We start from the raw sequence: 27,681 nt of genomic DNA, 5'->3' as shown, positions 1-27,681 counted from the left end.
CCGCCCGCTGCCGCGTAAGGTAAGTAGGTTTCTTTTGACGTGATTTATTGTAGATTTGCCGCAGATGGCATTAACTACTTGGCCGGAAACGTGGTAAGTGGGTGTTCGTTTCTGGACTTCGATAAGTACTTAATAATAATTCATCGATGTAAGGATTTAAAAAGTCAATTGTTTGTATAATTATTTTTCTTAAACACGCACCTCCGATCGCCAACAACCCGTGGTCTCAACAGCCAAAGGGAAGGCAAGCTGTACTTAGTCCCCATAGAAGCTTACGTAATTCTCTCGGTTTGATTTAAATGTTTTATACTCAGATTGTCCGACCTCCTTCCTGCTCACCTGCGCGAGGAGCGAGTAATGGCGTGTGTGCACAAAGAAACCGTCACGGGATGGGTGAACACTTTCAAGGCCAAGTGAGTTGGTCGTCTAATATCATACATAACCTAAGCTCAGACTATATCCGTGGTCAGAGGTACTTACATCCATCGCAAGACTAACTAAGTAGCCACGCCTCATCGAGCTTTCTGTTAGACCGACATGATAGGTGGTGAGCCGTATCGCCGTCTATAATAGTCGAGCCAATTGTGTTAGTGAAAATACTCTTTTGTAGCAAGTCCGGTAAGCCGTGGTAGCGCAGTTGGTAGAACGCCTGCCTCTCACTTTAAGGTCGCAGGTTCGAATCCAACACAGGCCTAAACCAATGATTGTCGAATTAGTTTTCGAATTCATGTTTCGATCATAAATGATTGAGGAAAACCACATTCCCGAGAAATGCATTTTCGGAGGTACGTGACGTAACTTGTATTGGGCTGGTTTTCTCTTCGTGGGTTGGAAGGTCAGGCAGGCAGCCACATCTGGAAAAACCGGACCTGGCAAATCTTCAGGTTAGGTAAGCGGACCTGTGAAAAACGGGATAATGCTAGGGAGATGATGTAGCAAGGGGGTTTGACACGGCGCTCCCCGATTGTGAAGCAAGTCAATGAGTTTGTATGTATGTTGATAATTGTAAAAATAATGCCGTCCTTTTTATATTGACTACGACTACCAGCAGTAACTGTCAGTATTATTCAGAGGTGGAGGACGGGAGTCCTAGTACGGTTCTGAAATAGACTACTCTGAGCGCCATCCCAAGCGCGTCAGACGGAGTACTGCAGGGCGGGAGGCAAGAGGAAAACCACCATCCTATTTTTACCTAAAAAAGTAGCATGGAGAATGCTACACCGACAAGAGCGTGGCTCTTAAATTAGTGATGATGATGACAACAATGACTACGAGATATTATTTGTAAGATATGGCATAATCCTTTTCCTTAATTTCTTTTGTCTTTGCAGGAAGGTTGCATCTCTGGTGAAACGTTTGCACGAGCTGGGATACTCGTATAGCAGTTCTCGACAGCTCTGTGCTGGGGAGTACAGGTTCGATCGAGTTTGCCCCAGGTTAGACGAGATTTTTAAAAGATTTATCAAATTTTGATGAAATTTTGGGCAGAAAATGTGGTCTACACGTTATCAAAAGAAAATAAAAACATCTGAAAAACATTCGCTAATAATAGGCTAGTTTCCAACTAGTCAAATCAGTTACTTTTTACTAAACGTCAAAACACGAAATTACTATGGAATTTGTATGGAAAAGCACTCTGTGACGTCATAGAAAAACGTGACAAAATGTCGGACTTATTATTACGTTTTTCTTGATTAAAATTCATAAATAAGTTTAATAGAAAAAAGAAAATGTTTTTCGTTAGTTTTAGATGTGTCTTTATTTAGTAATCAGAATTTCATAATTTATCTTGAACCTAGTACACGACCCAATTACTCATACGTTTCTCAAAAGGTATAAAAAGTATAATCTTATCTTATCTAGCCTAAAGTGTCCCACTGCAGGGCAAAAGCCTCCCTCCATTTCTTCCAGGACTCTCTCTCCAGTGCTTCCTCCGGCCAGCCTTCCAGGAAAGCATCCAAGTCGTCACGCCGCGAAAAAGTATAATAGAATTTCTAATATCGTTTCCATACGGACATTTAGAAACTGTCTCGCTTCCAGGTTTATCACTCTTCGACCGCCCCCTGACATCAGTATTGGACAATTGGACCTCGTCAAGGACGGTGTTATCGTACTTCAGGTATTGTTTTTACCCTACATTGCAAGATCATGAAGTTTTTACACAGCTTTCCCATTTTACTTCAGGAGCTATGATGGCCCAATTAGCAAACCGCGTGATTGGCATCGTAAATCGTAACATCATTGGTTCGAATCCCAAGTCGGGCTTTATAGCACTGGATCTGAATTTAGGATTTATATTTAGGTCATAAATAATTGTAATGAATCATCACTTAGTAAAGGTGAGGTAAAATATCGTGAAGATAATATGTGTTTCAACCTGTTTTTGGGCTAGTTTTTCTTCGCGTTAGAAGGTATGGCCCTCGCTTCACCTGGATAACCAAGTACACTAAGTAAGCGGACCCCGTGGAAAGCGCTAAGGAGATGATGATGGCATTCTAAATTCTAAATCCCTTCAGGAGCGAGAGTTCTGCGAGGGCGCGTCAACATTATGCCGGGCGTTGCGCGTGAATGAGCTGCGCGGGGTGGTTGCGCAGACGCACGCGTCCTCGCCGCGCTCGTCCGCCTACCTCGCCGCGCAACTGCGCGAGCTGGCCGCTGTGTTACGAGCCAAGACCCCCGCCGCGCCCGCTACCCCGGAGCTTGGCAAGCTCGTTGTATTTGGTGCTGGCGATAAGTAAGGATTTTGTCTAAAATATTATGGCCTTGTTTTGAATACTCCTATCTGTCGGATAAGTTTGAGACTGTTTATCAGCAAGTAGTGAAATCTTTAGAAATATGAAGTCAAAATAATAGAAGAATACCATTTTATTGGTGTGTACAGTATCGCTCGAAGATGGAGTGGCAAGTGTCCTTTACGAACCGAAACAGATAGAAGACATTGACATCAAAAGAAAGGATGTAAAGTACATAACAAAAATTATCTTTTTCTATCGTGTGGATGGTGAGATCGATGGGAGACCTTACCAACCCTGGTGTCAGTATTGTAAGGCTCAAAATGATCTACTTCATTCTCTAGAGTGGAAAGCTACGTGGAATCCCTGCGACACCTGGGCATCGACGCGTCAGTGGCCCCAGAATCCAACTCCCCGGTGTGTGTGTACAGCGAGCCAGTCCACTGCGAGACCCCCAATGTGACCAGTGCCTTAGACGGAGTCGTCGCAGTCCTGGCCACTCCGCCAAACTCATACTCCTCTGTCACCGATCCTATCGATTTGGTCTGTGGCAGAGGAGGCGACTTGGCTATGCTTGAGGTGAGGCCACACACTGTCTGTCTGATATCTGTTAACGCTGGATTTATTTGGTAGAAAATTACGTCGTGTACTAGGTTCAAGATAAATTTATGGAATTAAAGACAGATCTAAAATTAAAGAACATTTTTCAAACAAATTCCATTGTAATTTCGTGTTTTGACGTTAAGTAAAAAGTAACTGATTTGCCTAGATGGAAACTAGCGTATTGCCCCACAGATAGATCAATACAGAGAAGGACATAGAGTGTTCTTTCTTGGAGACCTTATCGCATACTAGGCTAATAAAAAAGGATTTTATTATATGTGAAAATTTGTAAAGTGATATCATTAATTACATCGATAATTATAGGCACTATTTGTTTTAATAAATGCAGCAGGTAAAAAAGTATCGAACTTATTCTCACATACTTAGGTATTACATTAATAAGTAAAAAACAACATCGAATTGATTCAAATTCAAATTTATATTCTATCGTATTTTTATAATTTATTTTGACCTGGGCAATTATCATATTGCCTGCCTATTGCACATCGAGATCGTTCATTTAATTATGTTTATTCCATGTCGTTGAACCATTATACGCAATGAAATATTTTAATAGGCAGTTTCTTTTACTTCTTTTTGCCCCATTCAATACAGAAAGTACGAGAATTTTACGAGCCAATTCCATTTGTATAATGAAGTGTCCCTGAATGAGTCGTAAATACAGCCGTTACATTGGGAAGTATAAAAGTTGCTTCAAAAATGTAATGATTTGTGTGTCCTTCAGTATGGTGCTGGGCTGTGTCATGGAGTCATGGACCGATTGAAAAACGTACTTATTTCACTTCTACTGCGTACCGTCGATAATAATTTGTGGGATTTCATTTTGTGGGATTTGCGTGAGATTAAAATACTAAGCTTCCCGCCCGCGAGAGCGTTTGCGTGGATTTTTGAAGTTCACTAAGTCGGTCCCTGAAAAGAGTAGGTAGACTGGGATAGAGCTGTCGCTATTTGCTACGTCGAAGGGTCGAGGGTAGTTTAGATCGTTTTAAAGTTTCTACGTAGCAAATAGTGTCAGAGGAAACTCCGAACATAACGTGATGTGTACTGGCTGCCCTTCCCTCAATCAGTGCATATCGCTATCGACCCCCTTTCAAATATTTTTCCTCTCAGACGACGCCCTGAGCCGAGGTTCGCGCCCAACTGGGCACCCTCAGGCCTTTTGTCTTAAGCGTTGTACCGGGTGAGAGCCTTCAGCGCTCCCCATTTGTCCGGCCAAGTAGTTAATGCCATCTGCGGCAAATGTACAATAAGTCACGTCAAAAAAAAAAGCTGGCTGCCCGAGAGCCCAAGACAATCTCAAAAAATATAAGAATATAGTCTAAACACCATAATCATCACAGTAGTTACTCGTCTTTGGAAATAACCCTGAATCAGAAAAGGGCAACTTTCTAATAGAATCCAATTTCACGTTAATAAAGCTCAATTAATATGACATTAGTTAAGTTCCGGATTTTATATCCATATTCATTCTATTATGCTGTTATACTACAGATTTTGACGGAGTCCGAGATAAACCATGGCGGGAAAGAAAGAGTACAGTCCATATTGGAAGAACAGAAGAAAACTTTGAAAACTCTACTGTCCAAACCGCAAGTAAGTACCGCGCTGTTTTGATCACTTACTTATTATGGCAAATGTAGTTTATATGTAATAATGGTATAATCTAAATAAGCGTAATATATCGTCCCTCAAGTAAAAAAAAACAGAATGCTGCTCGGGCATGTCGTAAAATTTAATAAAGAATTGTATAAATCTGTCGCGTCCTCCATCAAAGCTGGAAATTGAAAACCACGTTCAATGTAATTTGTCTTCTAGAGGCCTAGCAGAGTTGCAATTGGGAATCGTTTCAATGACGAAAATCTAACTTATACCTATATACCCATTAGTCCATATGTATAACTCTAACACTGTTCCAGATTCAACTAATCCTATACGAGACCCACTCAGCCCTGGAGGCGGAGAACCAGGCGCAAGTCACGCGGGCGGTGGCAGAGGCGAACCGTCTCGCGCGAGAGAGACACGCTTTGTTGAAGAAGAAACCTAAGGATCACGCTCCGCACTCGGTAACAGAATGCAATTTATACGTAACATTTTCTAAAATATTGGAAAGTACCGAATTAACTACAATTCAACGGCCTCCGTGGTCCAGTGGTTGAGCGTTGGGCTCACGATCCGGAGGTCCTGGGTTCGAATCCCAGTTGGGACATATCACAAAAATCACTTTGTGATACCTAGTTTAGTTAGGTTACAGGCTGATCACCTGATTGTCCGAAAGTAAGATGATCCGTGCTTCGGAAGGCACGTGAAGCCGTCGGTCCCGGTTACTACTTACTGATATATGTACGTAGTCGTTACATTAGTCATGTCAGGGGACTTAATTTAAGGAATACCTATAATGCTCATAAAACCAAATGTTTTCTTGTAAACAGGCAAAAGCCAAGGACATTCCCGAAGTTCCTTTCGAGTCGCTAACCTCGATGGAGAACACAATATCGCGTTCTGACATAGAAAAGGATGATGTGGAAGAAATGTCTGTAGTAGAAGCAATCAATCGAAGCGAAGTATTTGGCAGTCCTACGAAGATCAGGCCTTTAGATTCTAACCCGGGAGACTTCGTGTTGAAGAAGAGACCGGATAGCAGTGGAGTGGGGTCGAGGCCTGGAACCAACAAAGCGAGGCCTATTCCAACGGCGCAGGTTCCCGAAAATAACTCAGTTGCTACCCCCAGAGACCCGGATAAAGACAGTCCTGATGTGCCTGTAAGTGTACTAATAATCCGGCCTTAATATGTATGTTCTCTTTTTGAAGGTAATTAGGTATAATAACCCTGATTAGGGTTGCTGTGATTGGAAATCCTACCAAAAATCTACACCATAGAAGAAGAGTACTAAGTTGTTTGCTTTAAAATCGAATGTTTTTCAGGTGCCAAACTGTGACTTGTTCGAGATAGGAGCCTTGCCAAATCTTGGAAACGGATTGGATATCAATTACATCTTAGATAGGGATGGCTGCTATCTTGGCCTGATCCAGAGAAAAGTAAGTTGTATTTATAGACAAATACCCCATGATTAAACTACAGGTACCTAATTTTTTCCTAAAGACCCTACTGTTCCTTCACCCTTACTTCTGTCCTAAGTAGTGACGTCACATGCCATATCTGCAATAAGTCTTATCAAAAATATCCGCGGCTTATGCTGAGTAAGGCCCTTTTATGAATGACGTCGCATCAATATGCGACAGTGGCGTCTATGAACATATCTTTACTTTAAAAATCCCTTTCAGGAAATAACCCGTCTCGACGCGAAATACATGATCCGTGTGGCGGAAGAGCGAGGTCTGTTCGGCCAAAACCCAACTCCTGCGCCGCAGCGACGCAAGAAGCACGAGCCAGCGACCACCACGCCGCGCCGGCGCCGCCGCAAGACCAGCGGCTTCGAGGTGAGGTGTGTTCAATGCTCTCAACGTGGGTCCACATCACACATACGCAATGATTCTTCTTCTTACGTGTGGGTTGGAAAGTCAATAGCCGAATAATTATTTTTTTCTCAATAAAAAAGTATCTAGTGCTCTATTTAAACATGGACCAACAATAGTTATAATAGGAACATGTGCTCTGTGTCCATGATATAGGTATCACAACGGTTAAACATATTTAGATTAACTTAACACTTAGTCTAATTTACCCTGGAAAATGGATAAATGGAAATTGATAAATAAAAGATGAAATGGCTGGAAATTTCTGTAGAAAATAGTACAATAGTACTTGCGTTTTTGAGAGAATCGACATTCTTTATTACTTTGTCATATTTTTCGGAAAGTTGTCTGTAGGTACTCAATTTATTATAAACGCTGTGGATCCGCGTTTAGAGATTAGAAGCGACACGTTGTTTTTCTTATGGTATTTTATTAAATATTATTATATCTCTTTAAAAAACAGGTGAAGGTCATTCATTAGTCATCGATCATGTTAATCTACGGATAGTGCTGCTAAATAAATATCGAATTGTATAAATGCTGAAAAGAAAACCAGCAAAGTGATAGTCGCGCCGAGTGTTTTTCTGTACTATAACTACAAAATCAACAATTTACGAGACGACGCGATTTTAAAAAATAAGTCTCATTGATAAATTGAGTTTTGGTGTTCTGTGAGGGGTCGTCTTTTAGAAACCCTAAAAAATTGGGACATTCCGCACAAAGTGGGAGATTTGGCAATATTATCTACGGACCAAGAGTTAAGAACTTGAGTACTAAGGAACTTAAACACAGAGGTGTGTGTGATGTAGTCTACTAACCCGCAATTGCGCAGCATAGTAGTTTACGCTCCATATCTCCTCCGGTTGATTGAGGGGATCCCCGTGCCAGACAGGGAGACGTACATAGGCTGTTTATGTGCTAGAGTACTAGTGAATCGGGCCTTACTTACCATTGTTTGAGTTTCAGGTCGAGCGCGTAGCGGCGCCGACGTACGCGTCCATCGTGCGCTCGTGCCGCCGCGGCAGCGCGCCGGCCGCGTGCCTGGCGCCGCTGGAGGAGGCGCCCGGCAGCGGCCACGTGTGCGAGAAGCATGCGCGCAGGCAGGCCGCCGCCTCCGCCCTCGTCGCTGCCGCCTGCGCCTGCGACGCTAGGCACAGGTGTGTATGGTAGGATATGTTTTATGACACCATTTTAACGCTAGACAGGAATCGCTATTAGCACCCCCGCTCATATCTGTTTTGGGCCGCAAGCGTACTCAAGCGTGTGCCGCTTTGCCTGGCTTGTGCCTTAAGATGTAACTATAAAAGTGTATTTTTTTTTGGATAGTAATTTTCAAAGTACCTATATAATTTTGGTTTGGATTTGTCATTAGACGGCCACACTTTGGTCGCGTTTTTATAAGAAGTCGACATTATAGGACACGTACTTCTGTAGGAGCATGCACTGGTTTGTGCATGAGTCGTACTCGTACCAAAACACGTCCAAGGGGCGCCCCTTGCCCGGCGTCCGTCACCAGTGTCGTTGTCCTGCAGAACGCAGATCCGCGGGCGGCGCGCGTCGCTGGAGGCGCCGCGCGCTTGCGAGTCCCCCCGCGGGCCGCCGCCCGCCTGCCGCCGGCCCTTCCCGCTCGCCGTGCACGACCTGCAGCTGCGGACCGGCTCGACGCACCACAAAGTCTTCGCTTCCTAAACCACCTCCATGTACGACTGGCAGGCCTATTTTGAGGATGGGTTTTCACTTTTCACCAAAGCTTCGAGAAGACACGCGCGGAATAATAATAACCGTCTTAGAGTTAAACTACATCTGGCGTCACCGCATCGCACTTTTCTAGTCATCTATCCTTTTCTATTACTCAGACAGAACAGTTCTTCGTTGAGACAGTCGCACTCGAGCGCTTTATCTCGCTCTAGCAAATATGTCGGTTCTAAGTGACAAAAAAGGATAGAAGCGGGAGAGATATGTTGCGGTTCGCCCACATGTAGTTCAATTCTTATATGGAAGCCCACCCTTATAACTTGACAGCTTCGGTGGGTATAACCTGAGATCTGAGAAAAAATGAAAGTCAAATTACATTATCGAAGGAACAATGTAAAAAATATCTTATTTTGAATTTTATTTTTGATATATCCCAGTTGTCCACCAAAGCTGTCAAAAGTTTTACAAAATAGGAAACTTGAATGTACTTAATAGAAAACACGAGGACATCCCCTCCACTCTCTAGTCCGATTTTACGAGTTTATATTGACGATAATTATCTAGTTTAAAATTCTAAGAAGGGGTTTGGGTTACAATAAGAACCCAAACGGGATTACTATAACGCGATAGTTTCTTATGATTTTAAACAGTTTTTTTATGTCTTTTAGTCGTCTTAGTTCATGGGCTCTTTCGTCTAATTAGAGCTTCGCTTTAAATATTTTACCTTTTAATGTTAGCTAAATTTTAAAATCTTGTGTCAAAAATAATATTAGTGTAATAGTTTCATAGTGAAGCTGGCTCTGACTGTTACTGTACTATGTAGTCGACAATGGGCCGATTCGGGCAACTACCAACTTAATTTTCAATTTAATTTGACAGGACTTAAACTAGCTCTATCTCTTTCTTGCACTTATTGTAAGTGAAAGACGGCACTAGTTTAGGAGCAGTCGAATAAAATTAGGTTAAGTTTGTGTGCGCCCGAATTGGCGCCATTATTAAATAAAAATGAAGCTTTTTCCTTACTTTCAATATAAGGAAAATGTCGATTTGAAAAAGTAGCACGTCACAGTTGGTATTTAGTTTAAAAATAAGAGATAAAGAGATAGCATCAACACATATCGCGATTTTTACTTCGATCTTTACTATCTAACGTTTTAGTTATACTTTAAGAAAAATCTGTATAGAATTATCAACATATGAATTAGCGGTAAAAGTTCCTATCATGTTTTGGTGTTATTACTTTGTCGATATATAATAGATGTTTAGATAGTTTTAAAATTATTTTTATTCTACAATAAACCACAAACAAAAACAAGTTATTTTCATGTTATAAACAATCTCTCCAGTTTCAAAGCACCATGCAACAAAAGCGGACATATCAAAGTATTTAGCCACTAATTTACTACCACGACAACAGGGACGGATCCTTAACAGCAAATATAAACACGAATTCGTGTATAAATAAAACAAACTTTAATCATTAATGTTACAAAGTCACCATCAATATCATGGCTTTACAACAATAGTTTTATATTCTCATTTGCATCGAAGCGGACGTTAAAGCATGCCGAATCCTTTGGAGTAGCTTATTGCTTTCATCAGTCTGTCTTCGAGTTTGTCTTTGCTTTCGTATTCTGGTAGGAGGAGGACGTTGAAACAAGTGTGTGCGGTGGGGAGGCGGTCGCAATCTGGACCGTTTCTGGCTATAACTAGTTTGAGGTGGCTGAGACCCCCGACAGGGACGCGGTCAGACCCCGTAGTGAACTGCAACAGCTTGCGTTTGTCCTCTAGCGGTAAACTGTGCACGATACTCCAGAAATCCTTGATGGTTTGTGATTCTGATGTATACCCGCCGTCGTATTCCGTTGATTTCTCTAGCTCGTTGAAGTCGAAGTTCTGTAATGTTAAGTTATTTAACTGTTGATTAAAGTTACAATTTTTGATCGTTATTTATAACTGCTGTGCGCGTGGAAAACGCAAAGGGGGCGGCCCAAAGAGACCTCGCGACGCGCAGTTGACTTGAGAGTTGAAAACTCTCGGCATGTCATGGGAGCAAGCTACAGAGGCTGCAAAAGATCTCGAGTGGAAGTCTTTTTCTCAATTAAAGAAGAAAATTATCTTCTTCTTATCGTATGGGTTGTGAGGTGGAATACCAGCCTCAATCAACCTTGGTGACATGGCTCATGTAACGATTACTCGGCTTAACGCGTCTTCCGAAGCACGGATCATCTTACTTTCGGACAATCAGGTGATCAGCCTGTAATGTCCTAAGCAAACTAGGGATCACAAAGTGATTTTTGTGATATCTCTCCAGCGGGATTCGCACCCGGGTCCTCCGGATCGTGAGTCCAACGCTCAACCACTGGACCATAGAGGCCGTTGAAGAAGATAATGAGAATAATGTTTTCCCTTAATAAGCGTCTGTCTTAGTTTAGTCAACATTTTTATATGTTGAGACATTTAGACATACAGAATGGTGTTCGCAATGACCATGATGACGAAATCGATGTAGTCGATCAGGAAAGAGGGTCGATTATGGTATCGCCCTCTGGTCGGAAGAGGGCTCTGGTCCGTCTCCACTGGGTTATTCAGCAACAAATGCAATGATGATATAGTAGTGCCACATACCTTGCTGCCGCAGACGAGGGTCTCGACCTCCTCTGGTCGGAAGAGGGCCCCGAGCGGGCTCTCATCCGTCACCATGACGAACCCGCGCCGGAACGCCGCGAACTGCGTCTCCACTGACTTGTTCAAAAGGTAGTCCGCGTACATTTCAACGAATTCCTGTAACACGAAAGAAATAGTTATAGATATATCGTGGCCAGATCTTAGAATTGGTCATTTCATGATGTGCTCGATCATTTCATGAAATGGTCGTATTTCATGAAATAGAATATCACTAGTTAGCCAAAACATGATGTAGTAAGTCGGCAATTTTATGAAATATGACCATTTCATGAAATGATCGAGCACATCATGAAATGATCAATTCTAAGATCAGAGTTCATTAATTCAGATTGGTAATTATGGGGTTGCAAGGTCCGGGGATGTAGGTCCATCGGAAAACAGTGTTTGTAATTATTTTTGACATTGACATTGTGAGGCATGCCGGAAAGCAGTGGATAGACTTGCACAGGAGCGGAAAGGATGACGTGAAAGAGAGGAAACGTATACCCAGCAGTGGGTGGATACTGGCTGAGTGGATACACATATACACGATGACAAAAAGAATTGGGTCGTGTACTAGGTCAAAGATAAATTATAAAATTCTGATTACTAAATAAAGACAGATCTAAAACTAAGGAAAAACATTTTCTTTTTTCTATTAAACTTATTTATGAATTAATAATAATAAGTCCGATATTTTATCACGTTTTTCTATGACGTCACAGAAAAGCGTGATACACATACAAATTCCATAGGTAGGAATTTCGTGTTTTGACGTTTAGTGAAAAGTAACTGATTTGACTAGTTGGAAACTAGCCTATTGATTACCTCTACTTTGCGCTTTGAAATCCTATACCAATATGTCACGCGAGGTTGACGAGTAAAATGAGGGTCTCTAGCAGATTTTAACGCATATTGACTTAGAAATCATACTCCAGTTCGTCACTGTCCTAACGTATTGGGTTTCCGGGCGTTTTTCGCTTGTAAAACCTACCCCAGTTCGTCTCGGCCGGCGGGGATATTGAACGAGCATTTCTGATTACGCATATTTTTTACCTTTTTATTTTCCTGTGTGACAAATATGGAGTCGCCATTCTCCTTGAGATCGTGGAAAATAGGGTTGCCGAACACATCTTGGTAGCATATCCGGAACGTCTGGTAGTAGACTTCTTCTAAATCACAGCCTTCGTACTCTAACATGTCTTTTAGGCCGTTGTATAGGACCTGCGGGAAGAGTTACACATAAATGATACGAAACATATACACATAAACTCACGCCTATTTCCCACCGGGGTAAGCAGAGACTATGGAAATCCATTTACTTCGATCCTGGCACACTTCTTTTGCTTCCTCCACATTCATCAATCGAAACCTCAATTAAAAGGGTGAATCTCAAAATTTCAAGTTTGGTGGCGAAATTTCATATTATTTTTACGTGAAAAATTGGGTTCCGACATGAAAAAGATCCAAAAGGATCCTCGGTTCCGACATGAAAAAGGAATTTTTCAATTCCCAATTTTCCCAAATACCCCAATTTTTCACGAAAAAATTATATGACAGTTCGCCACCAAACTTGGCACATTTTGATATTCACCCAAAACATTGGGTCAGATTACAGGCGTTGACAGGGTTAGCTTGGTAACATTATTCAGCTTCTGATGGCGCAGTAAAATGTGTCTTCAGAGAAAATAAGGACGGCATTATTTTTAGAATCATCAACATACATACAAACTCATTGGTTTGCTTCTCATTCGGGGAGCGCAGCTTCTCAACCCCGGTACCGCACTTGCACTAATAAGTTATTACTTATTAATTTATCATAAGTGGCTCGACCATTATATACGGCGATACGGCTCACCACCTATCACTTTAGTCTAACAGAAATCTCGGTGAGGTGAGGGCACTTAGTTCATCTTGTGATGGATGTAGCTCTAATGGTGTTGGAATAAAGTCGTAAGTCATAATATGTCTCTGACCTACCTATTTACGCGCGGCTACATTACACGTGCGTGATACGATGTTGATACCTAGGTAGGTATTTTAGTGGACTTTTCGTTATTTTATTTAGATGTTTAGTGGTTCAACGCTTAAAAAATTTTCAGGCTGTTTATGTTATGTAGTCATCATCCTTATCATTAAGCAAGTAGCAACTGGGACTAACGGCTTAACATGCCTTCCAAAGCACGGATAATCTTACTTTTGGACAATCAGGTGATCAGCCTGTAATGTCCTAACCAAACTAGGTATCACAAAGTGATTTCTGGTGGTTAAGTTGGTGGTTAGGTTGGTAATGGTGTTGGAATAAAGTCGTAAGCTTATGTTACGTTATGTTTTTGTTCTGTTAGGCTGAATTAGCACTATTATTTCTTATGCCGATTACTCACAGGATTCCAATCAGCCAGGTCCTCGAAGGATCCCTTCTTGCCCATAAGCTTCCTGTACACGACCATGGGGAAGTTGACGGCGAGTATGATGTTGTTGTATATGGCTAGACCGAGCACGATGCCAATGAGGGTGAACTGCGCTTCTGTCTCGAAGGACGTTGGGTTGAACCTGGAAATTAATGAATGAATAAGAAATTACTTCGGATTTGAAATCCATGTCTCCAAGTCATTAATATATACTGGGGGGTTAAAAGGCCACATCGAAACAATTCATCTAAAAAACCAATACTGCAATTTGACATTTGCGTATAATTAAGTAAGTTTTTTTTAAAGTGCGTAATGCAAACAAATGTCAAATAGCAGTATTGCTTTTTTAGGTGAATTGCTTCGATGTGGCCTTCCCCAGCGGTCATTTTAGAGTGTTGGACTAGCGATCTGGAGGTCCGGGTACGATTTCCTATGCAGACATTATCAAAATCACTGTGCGACTGTCCTTTGGAAAGGACATTGCTGGCTGAATCACCTGACTGTCCAATGACTTTCACTTCCTCCCTTCACTTCCTTCCATTTTCTTCCTAGGTGCAGTGTGGTGGAGTACTCCATACCCTCTGCTTGAGGCGAGACCTGCGCCCAGTACGACGTATATAGGCTGTTTATGTTATGTAGTCATTAGCCTCCTGCCCTTATCCAACTCTAAGTAAATAGCACCGTAGTAGCCTTCCGAAGCACGGATCATCTTACTTTTGGACATACTAGGGAGCACAAAGTGATTTTTGTGATATGTCCTCACCGGGATTCGAACCCATCGTTAAGCCGTTGGTCCCGGTTACTACTTACTGATGTGAGTAAGTAGTCGCAAAAGACAAAAGAGAGTGAGAGCTAACCAAACAGTATGCGTGTCGACATGATGCGTGAACATGCCGTAGTCAGGGTTGAAGATCTGGTCGACCACGAGGTGGAAGAACTCCTTGCTAACGCCGCCCTCGTCGACGCCCTGCTCACCCTCGAACTCCACTACCAACTGCTTCTTCAGGTCCAACGCGCGCTCCATCGCTACCATCTCCAACTGGAAACATATATTACAAATATAGGGTCTGAGGTCCAATGAATCATATAATTATGAGCTTTATGTGCAATTCAAGTGTTTTCTTTTCATTATCATCTTTCTAGCGTTAACCAGTTTTCACAGGAGCCGCTTACCTAACCTACAGATTTGACAGGTCCGGTTTTCTCTATCTAACCCGCGAAGGGAAAACCATCCCAATATAGATTAGGTCACATACCTCCGAAACGTATTTCTCGGGTATGTGGGTTTCCGATTTTAAACATGAATTCGAAAACTGATTCCGAAAATCATAGTTTTAGGCCCGTGCTGGATTCGAACCTGTGACCTAACCTTGCGAACTACAGCGAGAGTCAAGCGTTCTTCTAAGGCTACTACGGCTGGGTATTTCAAGTGCTCTCTTTCATTTTATCCATATCTTAAGGCCACAGAATGGTCTCCGAATAGAGACTGACTGCAAGATCAAGGCGGAGATGGCGCGAGGACTTGGATGGGTTCCTGGAAGGCTGGCCGGAGGAAGCACTGGAGAGAGAGTCCTGGAAGAAATGGAGGGAGGCGTTTGCCCAGCAGTGGGACACTTTAAGCTAGACATGAGAAACAAGACAATCCCTCTGTCGGATTTTCCGACAACCATCTGCAAGTGTATCTATTTTTTTTTCTGTAGCCTAATCAATGTCCCACTGCTGGGCAAAGGCCTCCCTCCATTTCTTCCAGTGTATCTATGTATATTATTATTAAAAACCTAGTAACAGAACTTGACGGCTTTTTTGGTCCCTCAGTACTTTCTCCTGTGTCTTGTAGTGTGTAATATACAGTGTTACTACAAAACAAAGACTAAAAGATAAACTATGTTTAAAATATAATCCGTAGACGAAAGAAGTCCCGAAGGCCGCGGCGCTACTGTCGCAGATTCTGCATAGAATTATTATGACTTGTCAATTTAGTTTCATTAAAATCCGCCGACTTCTTTCGTGGCGCGAAATATGTATATGAGGTATGTTTTGTAGTAACACTGATAGTGTTTACAAGCAGTGGTTGCGCTCACCTCCACCAGCGCGTCGTCGATGATGTGCGAGCGGCGCACCTTGAGCCGCAGGAAGGGCATGGGCGGCGCCGCGCCCACCACCGCGTGCAGCAGCGACACGCGCCGCTCCGAGTACATGCGGATGCGGTTCTCGTAGTATAGTCCCAGCGACTTGGTCGCCGCCGTCAGTATGAACGGGTACTTCAGGAACGCGAATTTCTTGCCTGTAACAGTGTTGTGCTTACGTTACATTTACAATAATTTTAAGTTATACTGTCATTTTCTTATCCGCCGAAAAAGAAAGGGATGGGTAATCGATAGGCATACAATTCATGGAACACACGTCAATTTTAACCAGATATTTAAATAACCCTCTCAAAATTCGCATCTACAGTGCAACCGGCGTAATATTGTAGTCATCTTCTATCGTGTGGGTTTGTGAGGTGAGTTACCAACCTCATCAACCCTGCTGTCAGGGTTATTATTGAGCCGCCAACGGCCCCTGACATGGCTCATGTAACGACTATTTACTCACATCAGTAAGTAGTAACCAGGACCAACGGCTTAACGATCCGGAGGTCCCGGGTTCGAATCCCGGTGGGGACATATTACAAAAATCACTTTGTGATCCCTAGTTTGGTTAGGACATTACAGGCTGATCACCTGATTGTCCGAAAGTTTTAATGATGAAAAATGTAATAATTAGTGCGACATTTTGTGACTTTTTCAGTGACGTCAGTTTGCTTTTTCATACAAACTCCATAGTAATTTCGTGTTTTGATGTTTAGTAAAAAGTAACTGATTTGACTAGTTTGGAACTACCCTATTATGTAGATAAAATTACTGCATAATTTGCATGCGTTTGTTATTCATACCCCTACACGATAAAACACGTAACGTATTAATTAAAACAAGAAAAAAATAAAACAAAAAGACGAACTTACCATTAGTTATTTCTGTTTTATAATTAGCAAAATCTATATCCATTTCTATAGTATCACTTAGAGGTTCGTTGTAGAATTCATCAAACGGCAGGTATGGCTTTCTTGCATCTAATACATTTACATCTAATTCGATAGCTGAAACAAAAAATAAAATAAAACACCGATTATTCTACTGAATAATTTTAGATATGCCCGGATGGTTACGATGTTACACTCCATACAAGTACGTAAGGGTGTTGGTGACACCGTAACGAACACTGAAGGGGATGAGTCAGACCATGATTCTGAGTCGATATCAAGTGGAATTTCCTGTCGGAAAAGTCATGATTATTTTATTTTAATTATAATTCTATACTTTTGTGACGGAAAATTCCACTTGATATCATGATCTGAATCATCCCTCAAAGTTTTCGTTACGATGTCACTGACACCCTGAATAAACCTTGCAATTTATAAGGGTTATCTTACCTAAAGGGTCATCCGGCTGCGTCTGGTTAGCCTTTTTCATAGAGGACAGTGGGTACAGGTGGTCGAGGGCATCTCCTAATGGATCTAATTGATTTGCTATCACTATAGGCTCCTCTCGCAGCGTGTTCGGCTCCATCACGCCTGCGAGCATATTTGCGTAGTAAACTATCTGTGGAAACGGGGAAAATTGCGTTTTAAGTGTTGGCAAGTTGTAGCCCAGTTGGATAAACAGTTGACTCTTACTGGTTCCAAAACCAGCATGGGCCCAAAGTTTTCGAATTTGTTTTCGAATACAAGTTTGGATTATAAATGATTATGCTCGGTGAAGGAAAACATCGTGAGGAAACTCATATTCCCGCGAGTTGTCGGAGGTACAATCAAAGAGCAAAAGTGCAGTCACTAAGCTCAGCGAATTATTTGTAAACAGTGGTGATTCATAATTTTATGTAACATTAGTTGTCATATTTATAAAATTTTAGGTGATGGTCAGACAGGTAGTCGCTTCTTTAATATTCTTTAATACTTCCCGAATATTCAGGTTAGGTTAGAGGACCCTGTGAAACACGGGACAACGCTAGGGAGATAATTAAGTGTTAGCAAGTTAACAAAGAATGTTATAATAAGAGTGTGAGTCTGTCTATGTAGAAGTGTGATCTACAAAATTGATGCTACTTTAAAGAATAATAATATAACACACTGCACTGCACTGCACATATTAGTGCTAGTGTATATATGTAAAAGTGTATATATATAAAAGCGAAAGAATGGCTGACTCCCTCATCACGAAATCTAAGACACTACAAGTGATGGGAGTCTCGAATTTTGCCTGGACGCAAGGATTTCTTTTCAGGGCGTAGGTGCTCACTAAGACGGGATTTTGTCAAATTCAAAATAGGAGTAGCAAAGTTTGTATGAAACTTCTATAGTTAGTTTACTAGGGTTTGACGCAATAAAGTTAGCAGATATAATTCTTACTTTCATAAGCTTAGTGGCTAGGGTGACGCTCTCGTCGTCCTGCACCTGGAAGTGCCTCGTGTAGTTGGTGGAGATGACACGCAGCGTGATCAGCTGCTGCAACGTCTCTAGGATGTGCTGCAGGCTGTCCTTGCAGTGCGCTGCCCACATGCGCGCCAGTTTCGCTTGGGCTGTAATCAACGATATCACGGTTAGCATACCCCGGACACTTCACATTAAACATTGACGTTATCGTACACGCGCATGTGTGTGTGACGTCTGACGCCCATACGATTGAAGACTGACGTAAGACCGTGGGGAGAGAGGTAAATCTAGCTTAGTCGGTGGTGGGGAGCGGAGAGTTGCCGTTCGGTACGTAGTATTTATTAATCCTTATTGTACGCCGAGAGTTAAACACTCGGGAGCGGTCAGTCATTGGATGGGTGACCGTTTGGTTTCAGTTTTATTACAGCTTCTCTTGTATTTCGGTCCCGGCTATTGATGCCCTGCCGGTCAGCAAGTGCATAGTAAATTAATTAATACATTCTTTACATTGACGTAGTAATGAATTTCAGCAAATTATTTTTTATTCTATTAGTACTTATTCGAATAGTCGATAATGGTTTAGTAGAAGTTTTAACAATAACTAAATGCACGGCGGAGATGTTGCAACTCAGTTGATCGACTTTTCTGCGTTTCAACTGTGACAAATTATTGGGTGGTATGAGAAATGACGCGGGGGCAGCGCGTAACCATGACAACGTTGTTCAACTTATACGCCACAGGTTAAAAAACTTACCTTTCGTGGGCAAGTGCTCGGCGGCATGGCAGAGCGCAGGCAACGCTATCTCGAGGTAGTCACTGCATCCAAGATCTGGCACCTCGAAGGCGATGATGAAGCATTTGACCGCGTCATCTACGTTCATCTTCTTCGTTATCCGCAGGTCGATTTCCATGTTCTCTGCGAGGGTCGTTAGAGCTGTCACCAGCGCTGAGCTGTAGTATTCTGACGGCACCTGGGTTATACATTACTTTCATGAGTTTCTTAAGTATGTAAAGGTCATAATGAGCCACGTCACAGACCTCTTAGCGACTCAATAATCCCGGGGCCGTTGAGGAAGAATAATAATAAGTATAGAACGTTAAATATCCGACCCGAACCAATTCATATCCCTCACAACTAGTGATGTTCCGAATATCCGTATCCGCGGATATCCGAGATAAAAATCCGTACTTTTCACGCGGATCTCTTACGGATCTTTTTCAGGTGATTAAGTAGAATTATTAAATAAAAAACTATAAAATTCCACAGTGTCACACTAAACCATAACCAAAACAAAAGTACTACCCGCGCAATGCAAGTTAAAACGTGTCCTGCCTGACGTTGCGGCGAGCGAAGACGTCAACTATCGTTTCAAGGTCGCGGGCGCCGACACCAATCGAATAATATCGAATAAGAAAATAAAGATCCGTATCCGCGGATCTTTACACTAAATATCCGTATTCAGATCCGTATCCGCGGATATACATTTTTAACGATCCGGCACATCACTACTCACAACACACACAATAGAAGAAGAATGGCAGCAAGCCGCTAAGGAGTAGGTAAGTGGAAGAACGCGCGGTCTGTGACTCGCTCGGACGCGTTAGGCAACATACGGTTAGGATGAGATTCTTATATGAAGTGTCCAGCGTGTGCCGGTATATAACTTACTTTGGCAAGGTACTGGAAGGCTCTGCGACACGACTCCACGTCGAGCTCAGGGCCCGCTACACTGTCCACGTCTTTGTCTGGGTCCGTCGACGAACACATCGCTTTCGATTCTTTGTCTGCTGGAAGGTACAGAAAAATTATACATTTAACAAAATTATACATTTCCCAAATATCAAAACTATATACTCAGAAAACTTAGTTTCGAAATTAATGCAAAGTTTATTTCTAAAGTTCATAGAGCCCTATAGAGTTATCAAATCGAGTAATGATGTCTATATTGGATCAAAAATTACAAGACCGATAATTTTCACTCCAATCCGATTGTACCGTGAACAAGTTGTGTATATGACACCACATGGTACCTTGTTCAATTATTATCTGTAACATGCTCTAAGGATTTTATATGTTAGTACAATTACCTTGACTACTGCTGCCTTCGCCACTATTGCTATCTCTCCGGACTTTTTTCTGGAAACATCTGGCTAGGATGGCGGGTTGCGTGAACGCTTCCCCTAACGCCCTGATTAGCGGCTGCGGGGCTTTGGTTTGCAGGCACTCGTCACATAACTGGTATATCCGGTCCTCCGTCAGCGGCGCCCCATCTGCAGGCATCAACAACTGGATTAACTCATCCAGCTGTTTTATCAAACGAGCTGAACGCGCTTTCACGTCCGCTCTCCACTTTGAACTGAATTCAGTCATAGTTCTTTCACTTTTGGCTTTTACAATTCGAATATTATCACTGTTTCTGGTCTGAGAGTAAGGGTTACAGTGCGAACACGCCTGTGGTCTTAAGTAAAATGATATCGAACGAAAGTTTTCTAGTTTAAATACATCCTTTTTGAAGTGATTAGGTAATGATAATGTGAAAATAGTGCATTGCAGGTAACTTACAAGTGTCAATGTGATTACTAAGTATAACTTGTTGGTGATTAACTGATTACTTTCTTGTTAATTAGTACCTGGTTAACAGTTTTAAAGTATTATAATAGGGTTAATAACTTTAATAAAGAAATTAGTTAATGTAACCCTTAATAGCTAGAATGATTAATAAATGGGTCTGTCTTTGTACAGTCATTCCTCATTGAAAAAAACATTATATTGAGAATAACTTGCATAATGTTGCCACAAGTGTAAAATTAACCAAAAATAACATTTTATCATAATGACGGACTTTCCAGGCTACATTCCTTATATACAATACAGATGGCGCTGTACAGATTTTCCTTCGTTTAACCTTCTAATTTTATATGCATCTTTTATCTTTGTTTTTGGGTATAAATGATGAATAATTATGAACCATCTATTTGTGGAATCTCAAAAATTTTAATTGTAATGCTCACTGTTATGACTAAGAGTTTTGAAATCCTCCTGTTGAGATATATCTTGACTAGCTTCTGGTTTGGTGGAGGGCCCTTCCTGCAGTTCCAGGCTCATGTTTGGGGACTCGCATGTCTCTTCTTTATTGTCTGTGCTCTCTTTTGTTTTTGATGTGGAGCATGTTGTGCTGGAACATTATGTTTTATTAGTGACTTTTTAATTATGGAAACTTGTATATTTATGTTTATAAGTAATATCCTTTTAAAATCAAATGTCGATTGTTTCACTATTGGATCAAGAAAACCTGGGGGATTAAAAAGGCCAAATCAAAGCCAAATTCATCTAAAAAAGCAAAATAGCTATTTGACATTTGTTTGCATTGTGCACTTATTTTTGTATACAGAAATGTCAAATTGCTATATTGCTTTTTAGATATGAATTGCTTTGACATGGCCTTTTTAACCCCCCCAGGACTTTTGTGGATTTCAATGGGAATAATGCCATAGACCAGTAACTAATTTAGAGTCCATAAATTTAGCATGACAAATCAACTTTTATGGACCTAATAGTGTAAATGAAGAATTGATCCTTTATGTATATAATATTTTATCTCTAGTTGCAATATGTATTGGTTTGATAACAATTGTAGATATATAGTCTTATCCCAGAACAAATCATTCCAGATATTTTTTTCCTCACATTCTGTTGCATATCATATTACAACTTTATATTTCCAATTGGATTAGCCTGTGATACATCCATTGGAAGATTAACTGACTACCCACGCTGCACCAAGCTTTCTGTTAAACCAAAGTGAAGTGATGAGCCATATCACCGTCCATAATGGTCGTGCCAAATGTGTTAAATTGCAGTTTAGATAATTCATTGGTGTAAGTCTGATACTGGGGATCGAATCAGCGCTCCCTGTTTTAGAAGCAAGATGGCGACACACAGAACTACACTGACAATATGATATCAATATGAAACATTACAAGTAAGCAATATTACCTAGCACTAGAATCACAGGTGTTGGCCTCAGTGCGAGGCACTTTATTTGGATGGGTGTCGCAGAGGCGGGCTTCTTTATAGAACAGTTTTATGGCTTCAGCTGCTGCTTCATTTGGTGTAAGGTTCCTTGCCTAGTACAACATTAACATTATTGTTATATATTGAAAATTATACACTATAATTGATTAATATAGGTTTATTTGCTTGAGCACACAACCCTTAAATACATAGCCAGCCCCAGAGAGTGAAAGACATAACATATTTCTCAATAGCCAACAAGAGGGTAGTATCTAAAACTAATAAAAAATATTTTGTTTTTCTTTTTAACTTATTTATGAGTAAATACATCATAATTTTGTTTTATATTTTGGATGTTTAGTAAAAAGTAACTGATTTGACTAATTGGAAATTAGCCTGTTATTATAAAAAAGAATATTTGATATCTTGATTTAATTTTGCTTGGCTGTCAAATACTTAATACACACATTCACTGCTTGCTTAGTGTTTTTTTGGCATAGCAGTATATTTCTAGCGAGGGAGCAAGTAAAGATCCTTGCCCATCAATGGGATCAGATAGGCTGAATAGGATAGTTATTCTTATAGTAATAGATTAGGTTTAAATGTATGATCACCAGTTTATAAGTATACAAATATTTGATTTTTTATTGACTATCCATTAGGTCTACTTACACTATACTTTTGATAATACAACTAACTTTAATATTATATAATCTACTTCTTACAAAATATATTGTACAACTAACAATCTATGTAACTAAATTTAAGTTTGTGTAGTGTGACATAATTGGTTGAATAAATGATTTTTCTTTCTTTCTTTCTTTCTAATATTTGTTTAACAATTCTTGTTGTTGTTTGTTTTGCTATTAGACCAAAACATCATAAAGTATTGCTCATTAAAATAATTATGAAAACAAACCTGTCCACTGGAAGCACAATACTGGTTGTCACAGCTAGAGTTACCGCAGCCATCTAGCAACTGGTAGAAATATCTCTCAATCAACTGTTTGGCGGCAGCACGCTTCATATTGTCCTGACCACTGTTTTCTGCAGGGCATATACCCGGTGAAGACTGATCCTCACAATTACTGGGGGCACTGTTATTGTTTGACGATGACGCTTCGTTCCCCCTAAAAGGTCACAAAAATAAAACTACACGTGATTACACTCAAACACCGCACAAAACAAAGAGCCACAAAAATAGCAAGTAATGCCTACTTAACCTATACCTTTGTTTCGCACTTTATATTTACGCGTTATATAAATACAAAAATAAACACACGTCTCTAATTGTTTACTATTTGAAAAAGAAATTGCGTAATTAAACCGTAAACAACATTGCAAAATTACTGAGAAATGACAAAATAAAATTACCTTGAAGCTTCGTCAGTTTCACTTTTTGAGTTCATAGAAATTATTACCTACTTTGCGGTAAGTAACTTCTGTGTGACAAGTAACTTAAATGCAATAAAATAAGTCGGTACATTCGCTACCTATGCACTTTGCAGGTTGTTTTCACAAAACAAAACGTAGAATACACAAAAAATGATTGTTCTCAAATTGTTCTATTCTACGATCTGTCAACCATTTTGAACTTTGAGTGAACGTTTCAATCTACGCATCTATTTCTTTTCTTCCGCGTATACAGAAAAAAATTAAATACAATTACAGTACAATAAATTATGTTGAAATCAAATATTTTCAATGACTGAGTTTGCTGACATTGATTTGTGTCTGTTTGTTTTTATCTCTATTCAATCAGAATTTTAGAAGAAAAAACCGGTATTTACCGATATGTGGAAATTGGACTGAAATCGATTTTAGTTTTAAGCATATACAAACAACACTATTACTCTCTGAACCTCAGAACAATAACTAAAGCATAGAAGGAAGGCTAAAATAAGAATTCAGAAACTATAAACCGGCTCTCTTCTAGCTTACGACACAAACTATGAGTGAGAAAAGGACAAATGATTCGCTCTTTGCTTCATTTTTTCCGAGGTTGTCACAACATGAAATGTCATTTGGACCTATTGGACTCATTTTAACTCGGCCAAATACATAGTAACATACATAAGAAGATTTTACTTATATTTACCGAACTACACTTCTCATCAAAAAAATCGAAACACTTCCGTTTTCATTGTTTCTGTCCGAATTTAACACAAAAAAGAATTCATACGATGAAAAAAAATACATAAATGTATAGCTGGCAGTTTGGCCATTACAGTAATAAGTGAAAATTCTAAATTCAAAATTAGAATTTCATTTGTTTATCTTATAAACGAAATGAATCACTGTTTTGAGACAAATGTGTGTTTAGGGTTGGAGTACATTTAGCGTTTAAAAACTAAAAATTGGCGCCTATCCTTAATCTTTTTGTTTTTTATTTCAATACTGTGACTTTGGGACGTCTGAAAAAAGGTTTTTTTTGTAAAACGTATGGATACTTCGCCCACAGAAGCCGCCCAAGTTGTGGCATTGCTGGATTCTGGCCTTAGTCAGCGTGTTGTGGCTGCAAGACTGCATCTAAGCCTGTCATCTGTTCATAGAGTCTATAAACGTTATCGGGAGACTGGTTTGTTCACGCGCCGTTCAGGATCTGGCAGGAATCGGGTCACTTCTGAGCGAGATGATCGATTTATTGTAACAACTTCTTTAAGAAATCGACGCCTTAACGCTTTTCAACTGCAGCAGCGGCTTCGTGTTGTACGAAGGGTGGCTGTAAGTGACTCTACAATTAGAAGAAGGTTGAAGGATCGTGGACTGGTACCGCATAAGCCAGCAAATGGGCCGAAATTAACTGCAGACCATCGAAGAGCGCGCCTTAACTTTGCACGTGAGCACCTAAATTGGTCATACCTACAGTGGAGCAAAGTTCTCTTTTCTGATGAGTGTAAAATTATGCTGTATGGTAATGACGGAAGGAACAAGGTCTACAGAAGAGACGGAGAACGCTATGCACAATGCTGCATTGAAGAAAAGGTCAGCTATGGTGGCGGTTCGTGGACGGTTTGGGGAGGAATCAGCGCCGACGGTAAGACAGAGTTTGCTTTCGTGTCTGGGCCACGTCTGCCTGCACTAAACTGTCATCGGTACGTCGAAGAGTGTCTCGAGCCTCATGTGATGCCCTATGCACATTTTATTGGCAACGGCTTCATATTCATGCACGACAATGCTAGGGCTCACACCGCGGGCGTCGTACGAGATTATCTTAACGAAGTCGATATCTCTATTATGGAATCGCCAGCAAGAAGCCCGGACATGAATCCCATTGAACATCTGTGGGATGAATTAAAGAGACGAATTCGAGCAAGAGATCCTGCCCCAGAAACACTTAGCCAGCTGCAAGATGCAATCCAAGAGGAATGGGACAATATACCATAGCATGTGATCGTGACTCTCATCCGATCGATGAAGAACCGTATGGAAGCAGTAATTAGAGCTCGGGGAGGGAATACAAGTTATTAAATAAACGTTTTTTAGATTTTTTTTTCATTTACGTGTGTTGTTTTATCCATTTCCTTTATACTCCATACGGAATAAAAATGACTCATTTAACAAAATACGAAACCTATGAAAAATTCATTTAAATTTAGAACATTAACATTAAGATTTGATAAGCTCATATTACTCACTATTAAACGACATTTAACATTTATTCCTAAATGTACACATTTTTCTGATAATCCTGACAAAACGTAAACTTGCAAGGTGTTTCGATTTTTTTGATGAGAAGTGTATTTGACACGGTCGCGTCAACTGTGTTTACGAGTGTCTTGTGTTCAGATTGTTTTAAGTGATAATTTAACAATATTTTTCCAAATAAATGGAAAGAAACTTTTATTTATATCAAATAATTGAGTGTCTCGACTGTGTGACATTATGTCTTGTGTGGTATGGGGCTGCAGCTCACATTCAGGAAGAAAAGAAAATAGCCAACAACTTCTGTCGTTTCATCGGTAAGTTTTTTGTAATTTTCTAGTGAAATGTGAACTGCTGAACAATTTTAGGAAAGTAATATGTTTTGCTGAATAGATTTGTAGCATAAAATATTTGAGATATCCATTATATTATACGTTTCATCGATGAATACGGAATTGATTTGAGGTTATGTTGATTGTCCATAGTGATGTACTAAAATTATCGATACTTTTAATTTTTAGATTTCCTGTAGACGATAACAAAGAGAAAGAATGGATAATTCGCATTAATAGACGAAATTGGATTCCAAATAAGTACAGCCGTATTTGCTCGAAACATTTTACTGCGGATTCATTTATGTGTGTTCCTAATTCAAAGTGGAGGCGTCTTCGAGACGATGCTATTCCTACATTGAACATTATAGATCAGACAGATGAAATGGTGTTTAAATTTAAATTTCAGCCTAGCCTGCATCATCTCACTGCTGGATAGATAGATAAGATATTTGTATCATGTTATCACAACACGTTTATACTATCTATCATTCAACTACATATTATTATGTACTTAATAAACTTAGTATATATACTAAGTCTGTAGTTGTTTTATGTCTAAACAATTATGAGTTGTACACGTTTTATATAAGTAAATTATTATTATCTTTGATTTCAGATATTAAATCCAAAAGTGTCGACTGGATTTACATGAAAAGGTATATCAAATAATTTTCTTTTTTTATATTTTTAACATGATATACATATATAGAGTGTATAATTCAACCAGCTGCACAATGCACTTAAATCAGATATATTTTACTTTTATTTTTATAGATTATTTTGTACATATACTATTTTAACATTATTATTAAACTTTATTTCAGTCAGTTCAAGAAGACGAGATGAAAAATTTAAAAGAAAAGCTGAACAAGTCCCGCCTCAAGATCAAACGACTTAATGAAAAAAAAAAAAACAATGTGACAGGGTGTCACAAAGACAGTTTCTAAGCAAATTGACACTGTTTAGAAATTAATAAATTTGTATTTATTGTAAATATAATGTACATAATTAATAACGTGTGAAATAAATACTTGCTAATGAACAGATTTACGATCTAATTTATATTTCATTTTACCTCCTTTTCTTATTTACTCCTACTCCAACACTCCAGGTTGATACGAACTGCGCCCAATAAAGAATGTAATGAATGTTATAGATTTGTGTAAGCGACTTAGATAAATCTTGACTAAACCTTCCTTTACAAATACAAATATACTTTATTGCACACAACATACAATACTTACAAGTTTTGCACGAAAGATACAGTACACCACCTACCTACCTTTTACTTTCCCTTTCTGTTCTCTTATGAATACTTGTATGCCGTATTTTTTTAAGTATAATGCTATATCTAGTAGGTACGAGTATGGTAATCCTAGTATTGAAACAGCTTGTAGCCCTAGTAAAGACCGCCATTTTATGTTTACAGAGTAGCACGTTTTTTCTGTAGGTATTTCCAGTCCATACTCTTTTCTATGTCTATGGCGTGACCCCATCGGGTCTCTTACCGTCTGTGCGGCTTAGACCCGGCGGCGGCGGTTCCAATTTGCACGGCACGTCGATCGACACCAGTGCACGGCGGATGACATCATAAATAAATTCGAATATTACA

The 27,681-nt window shown here is 40.1% G+C and overlaps 2 protein-coding genes and 1 long non-coding RNA gene across 4 annotated transcripts in view; 2 read left to right on the top strand and 1 right to left on the bottom strand.

The window, feature by feature from the left end:
* The window catches only part of LOC126366416 (uncharacterized), a 32,939-nt gene extending 23,190 nt beyond the window's left edge, over nt 1–9,749 (top strand). Inside the window, exons 6-17 of the mRNA XM_050009525.1 lie at nt 315–413; nt 1,332–1,436; nt 2,041–2,119; nt 2,517–2,734; nt 3,077–3,311; nt 4,848–4,949; nt 5,273–5,419; nt 5,786–6,115; nt 6,279–6,392; nt 6,639–6,794; nt 7,797–7,987; nt 8,363–9,749. Of these exons, the coding sequence (XP_049865482.1) occupies nt 315–413; nt 1,332–1,436; nt 2,041–2,119; nt 2,517–2,734; nt 3,077–3,311; nt 4,848–4,949; nt 5,273–5,419; nt 5,786–6,115; nt 6,279–6,392; nt 6,639–6,794; nt 7,797–7,987; nt 8,363–8,519 (1,933 nt within the window). The 3' untranslated portion in view covers nt 8,520–9,749. The remainder of the gene's footprint in view (nt 1–314; nt 414–1,331; nt 1,437–2,040; nt 2,120–2,516; nt 2,735–3,076; nt 3,312–4,847; nt 4,950–5,272; nt 5,420–5,785; nt 6,116–6,278; nt 6,393–6,638; nt 6,795–7,796; nt 7,988–8,362) is intronic.
* Nucleotides 9,750–9,975: 226 nt separating this feature from the next.
* On the bottom strand, nt 9,976–23,680 carry LOC126366209 (ubiquitin-protein ligase E3A). 2 transcript variants are annotated; one of them, XM_050009224.1, is made up of 16 exons: nt 23,464–23,680; nt 23,009–23,219; nt 22,072–22,202; nt 21,087–21,250; nt 20,163–20,345; nt 19,744–19,862; nt 18,829–19,045; nt 18,051–18,220; nt 17,076–17,244; nt 16,608–16,742; nt 15,685–15,887; nt 14,461–14,642; nt 13,577–13,745; nt 12,249–12,416; nt 11,154–11,309; nt 9,976–10,421 (listed from the first exon to the last, which is right to left on the bottom strand). In XM_050009224.1, the coding sequence occupies exons 1-16, from the start codon at nt 23,496–23,498 to the stop codon at nt 10,083–10,085; spliced, it is 2,751 nt and encodes a 916-aa protein (XP_049865181.1). In that variant the 5' UTR covers nt 23,499–23,680; the 3' UTR covers nt 9,976–10,082. The 2 variants fall into 2 exon arrangements, with proteins under 2 accessions (XP_049865181.1, XP_049865182.1); XM_050009225.1 differs by having other exon boundaries at nt 19,744–19,859.
* Nucleotides 23,681–25,873: 2,193 nt separating this feature from the next.
* Nucleotides 25,874–27,462, top strand: LOC126366379 (uncharacterized). The gene is made up of 3 exons (XR_007566348.1): nt 25,874–26,051; nt 26,686–26,725; nt 26,894–27,462. It is a non-coding gene; the product is annotated as an uncharacterized LOC126366379 (long non-coding RNA).
* Nucleotides 27,463–27,681: the final 219 nt, after the last annotated feature.

Source organism: Pectinophora gossypiella, chromosome 4 (assembly GCF_024362695.1).
Source record: "Pectinophora gossypiella chromosome 4, ilPecGoss1.1, whole genome shotgun sequence".
Classification (NCBI taxonomy): Eukaryota; Metazoa; Arthropoda; class Insecta; order Lepidoptera; family Gelechiidae; genus Pectinophora; species Pectinophora gossypiella.
The sequence above is the reverse complement of the archived record's forward strand: the minus strand, read 5'-3'. Positions and strand labels throughout refer to the sequence as shown.

Bases quoted from the DNA above. Each gene is read 5' to 3' on its own strand.
- LOC126366209 (XM_050009224.1), bottom strand. From the start codon at position 23,498: ATGAACTCAAAAAGTGAAACTGACGAAGCTTCAAG. The intron at 16,743-17,075 runs GTAAGATAACCC...TTTTTGTTTCAG, and splicing joins GCAGCCGGATGACCCTTTAG to CTATCGAATTAGATGTAAAT. The intron at 10,422-11,153 runs GTATGTGGCACT...TTAACATTACAG, and splicing joins CCCTCGTCTGCGGCAGCAAG to AACTTCGACTTCAACGAGCT.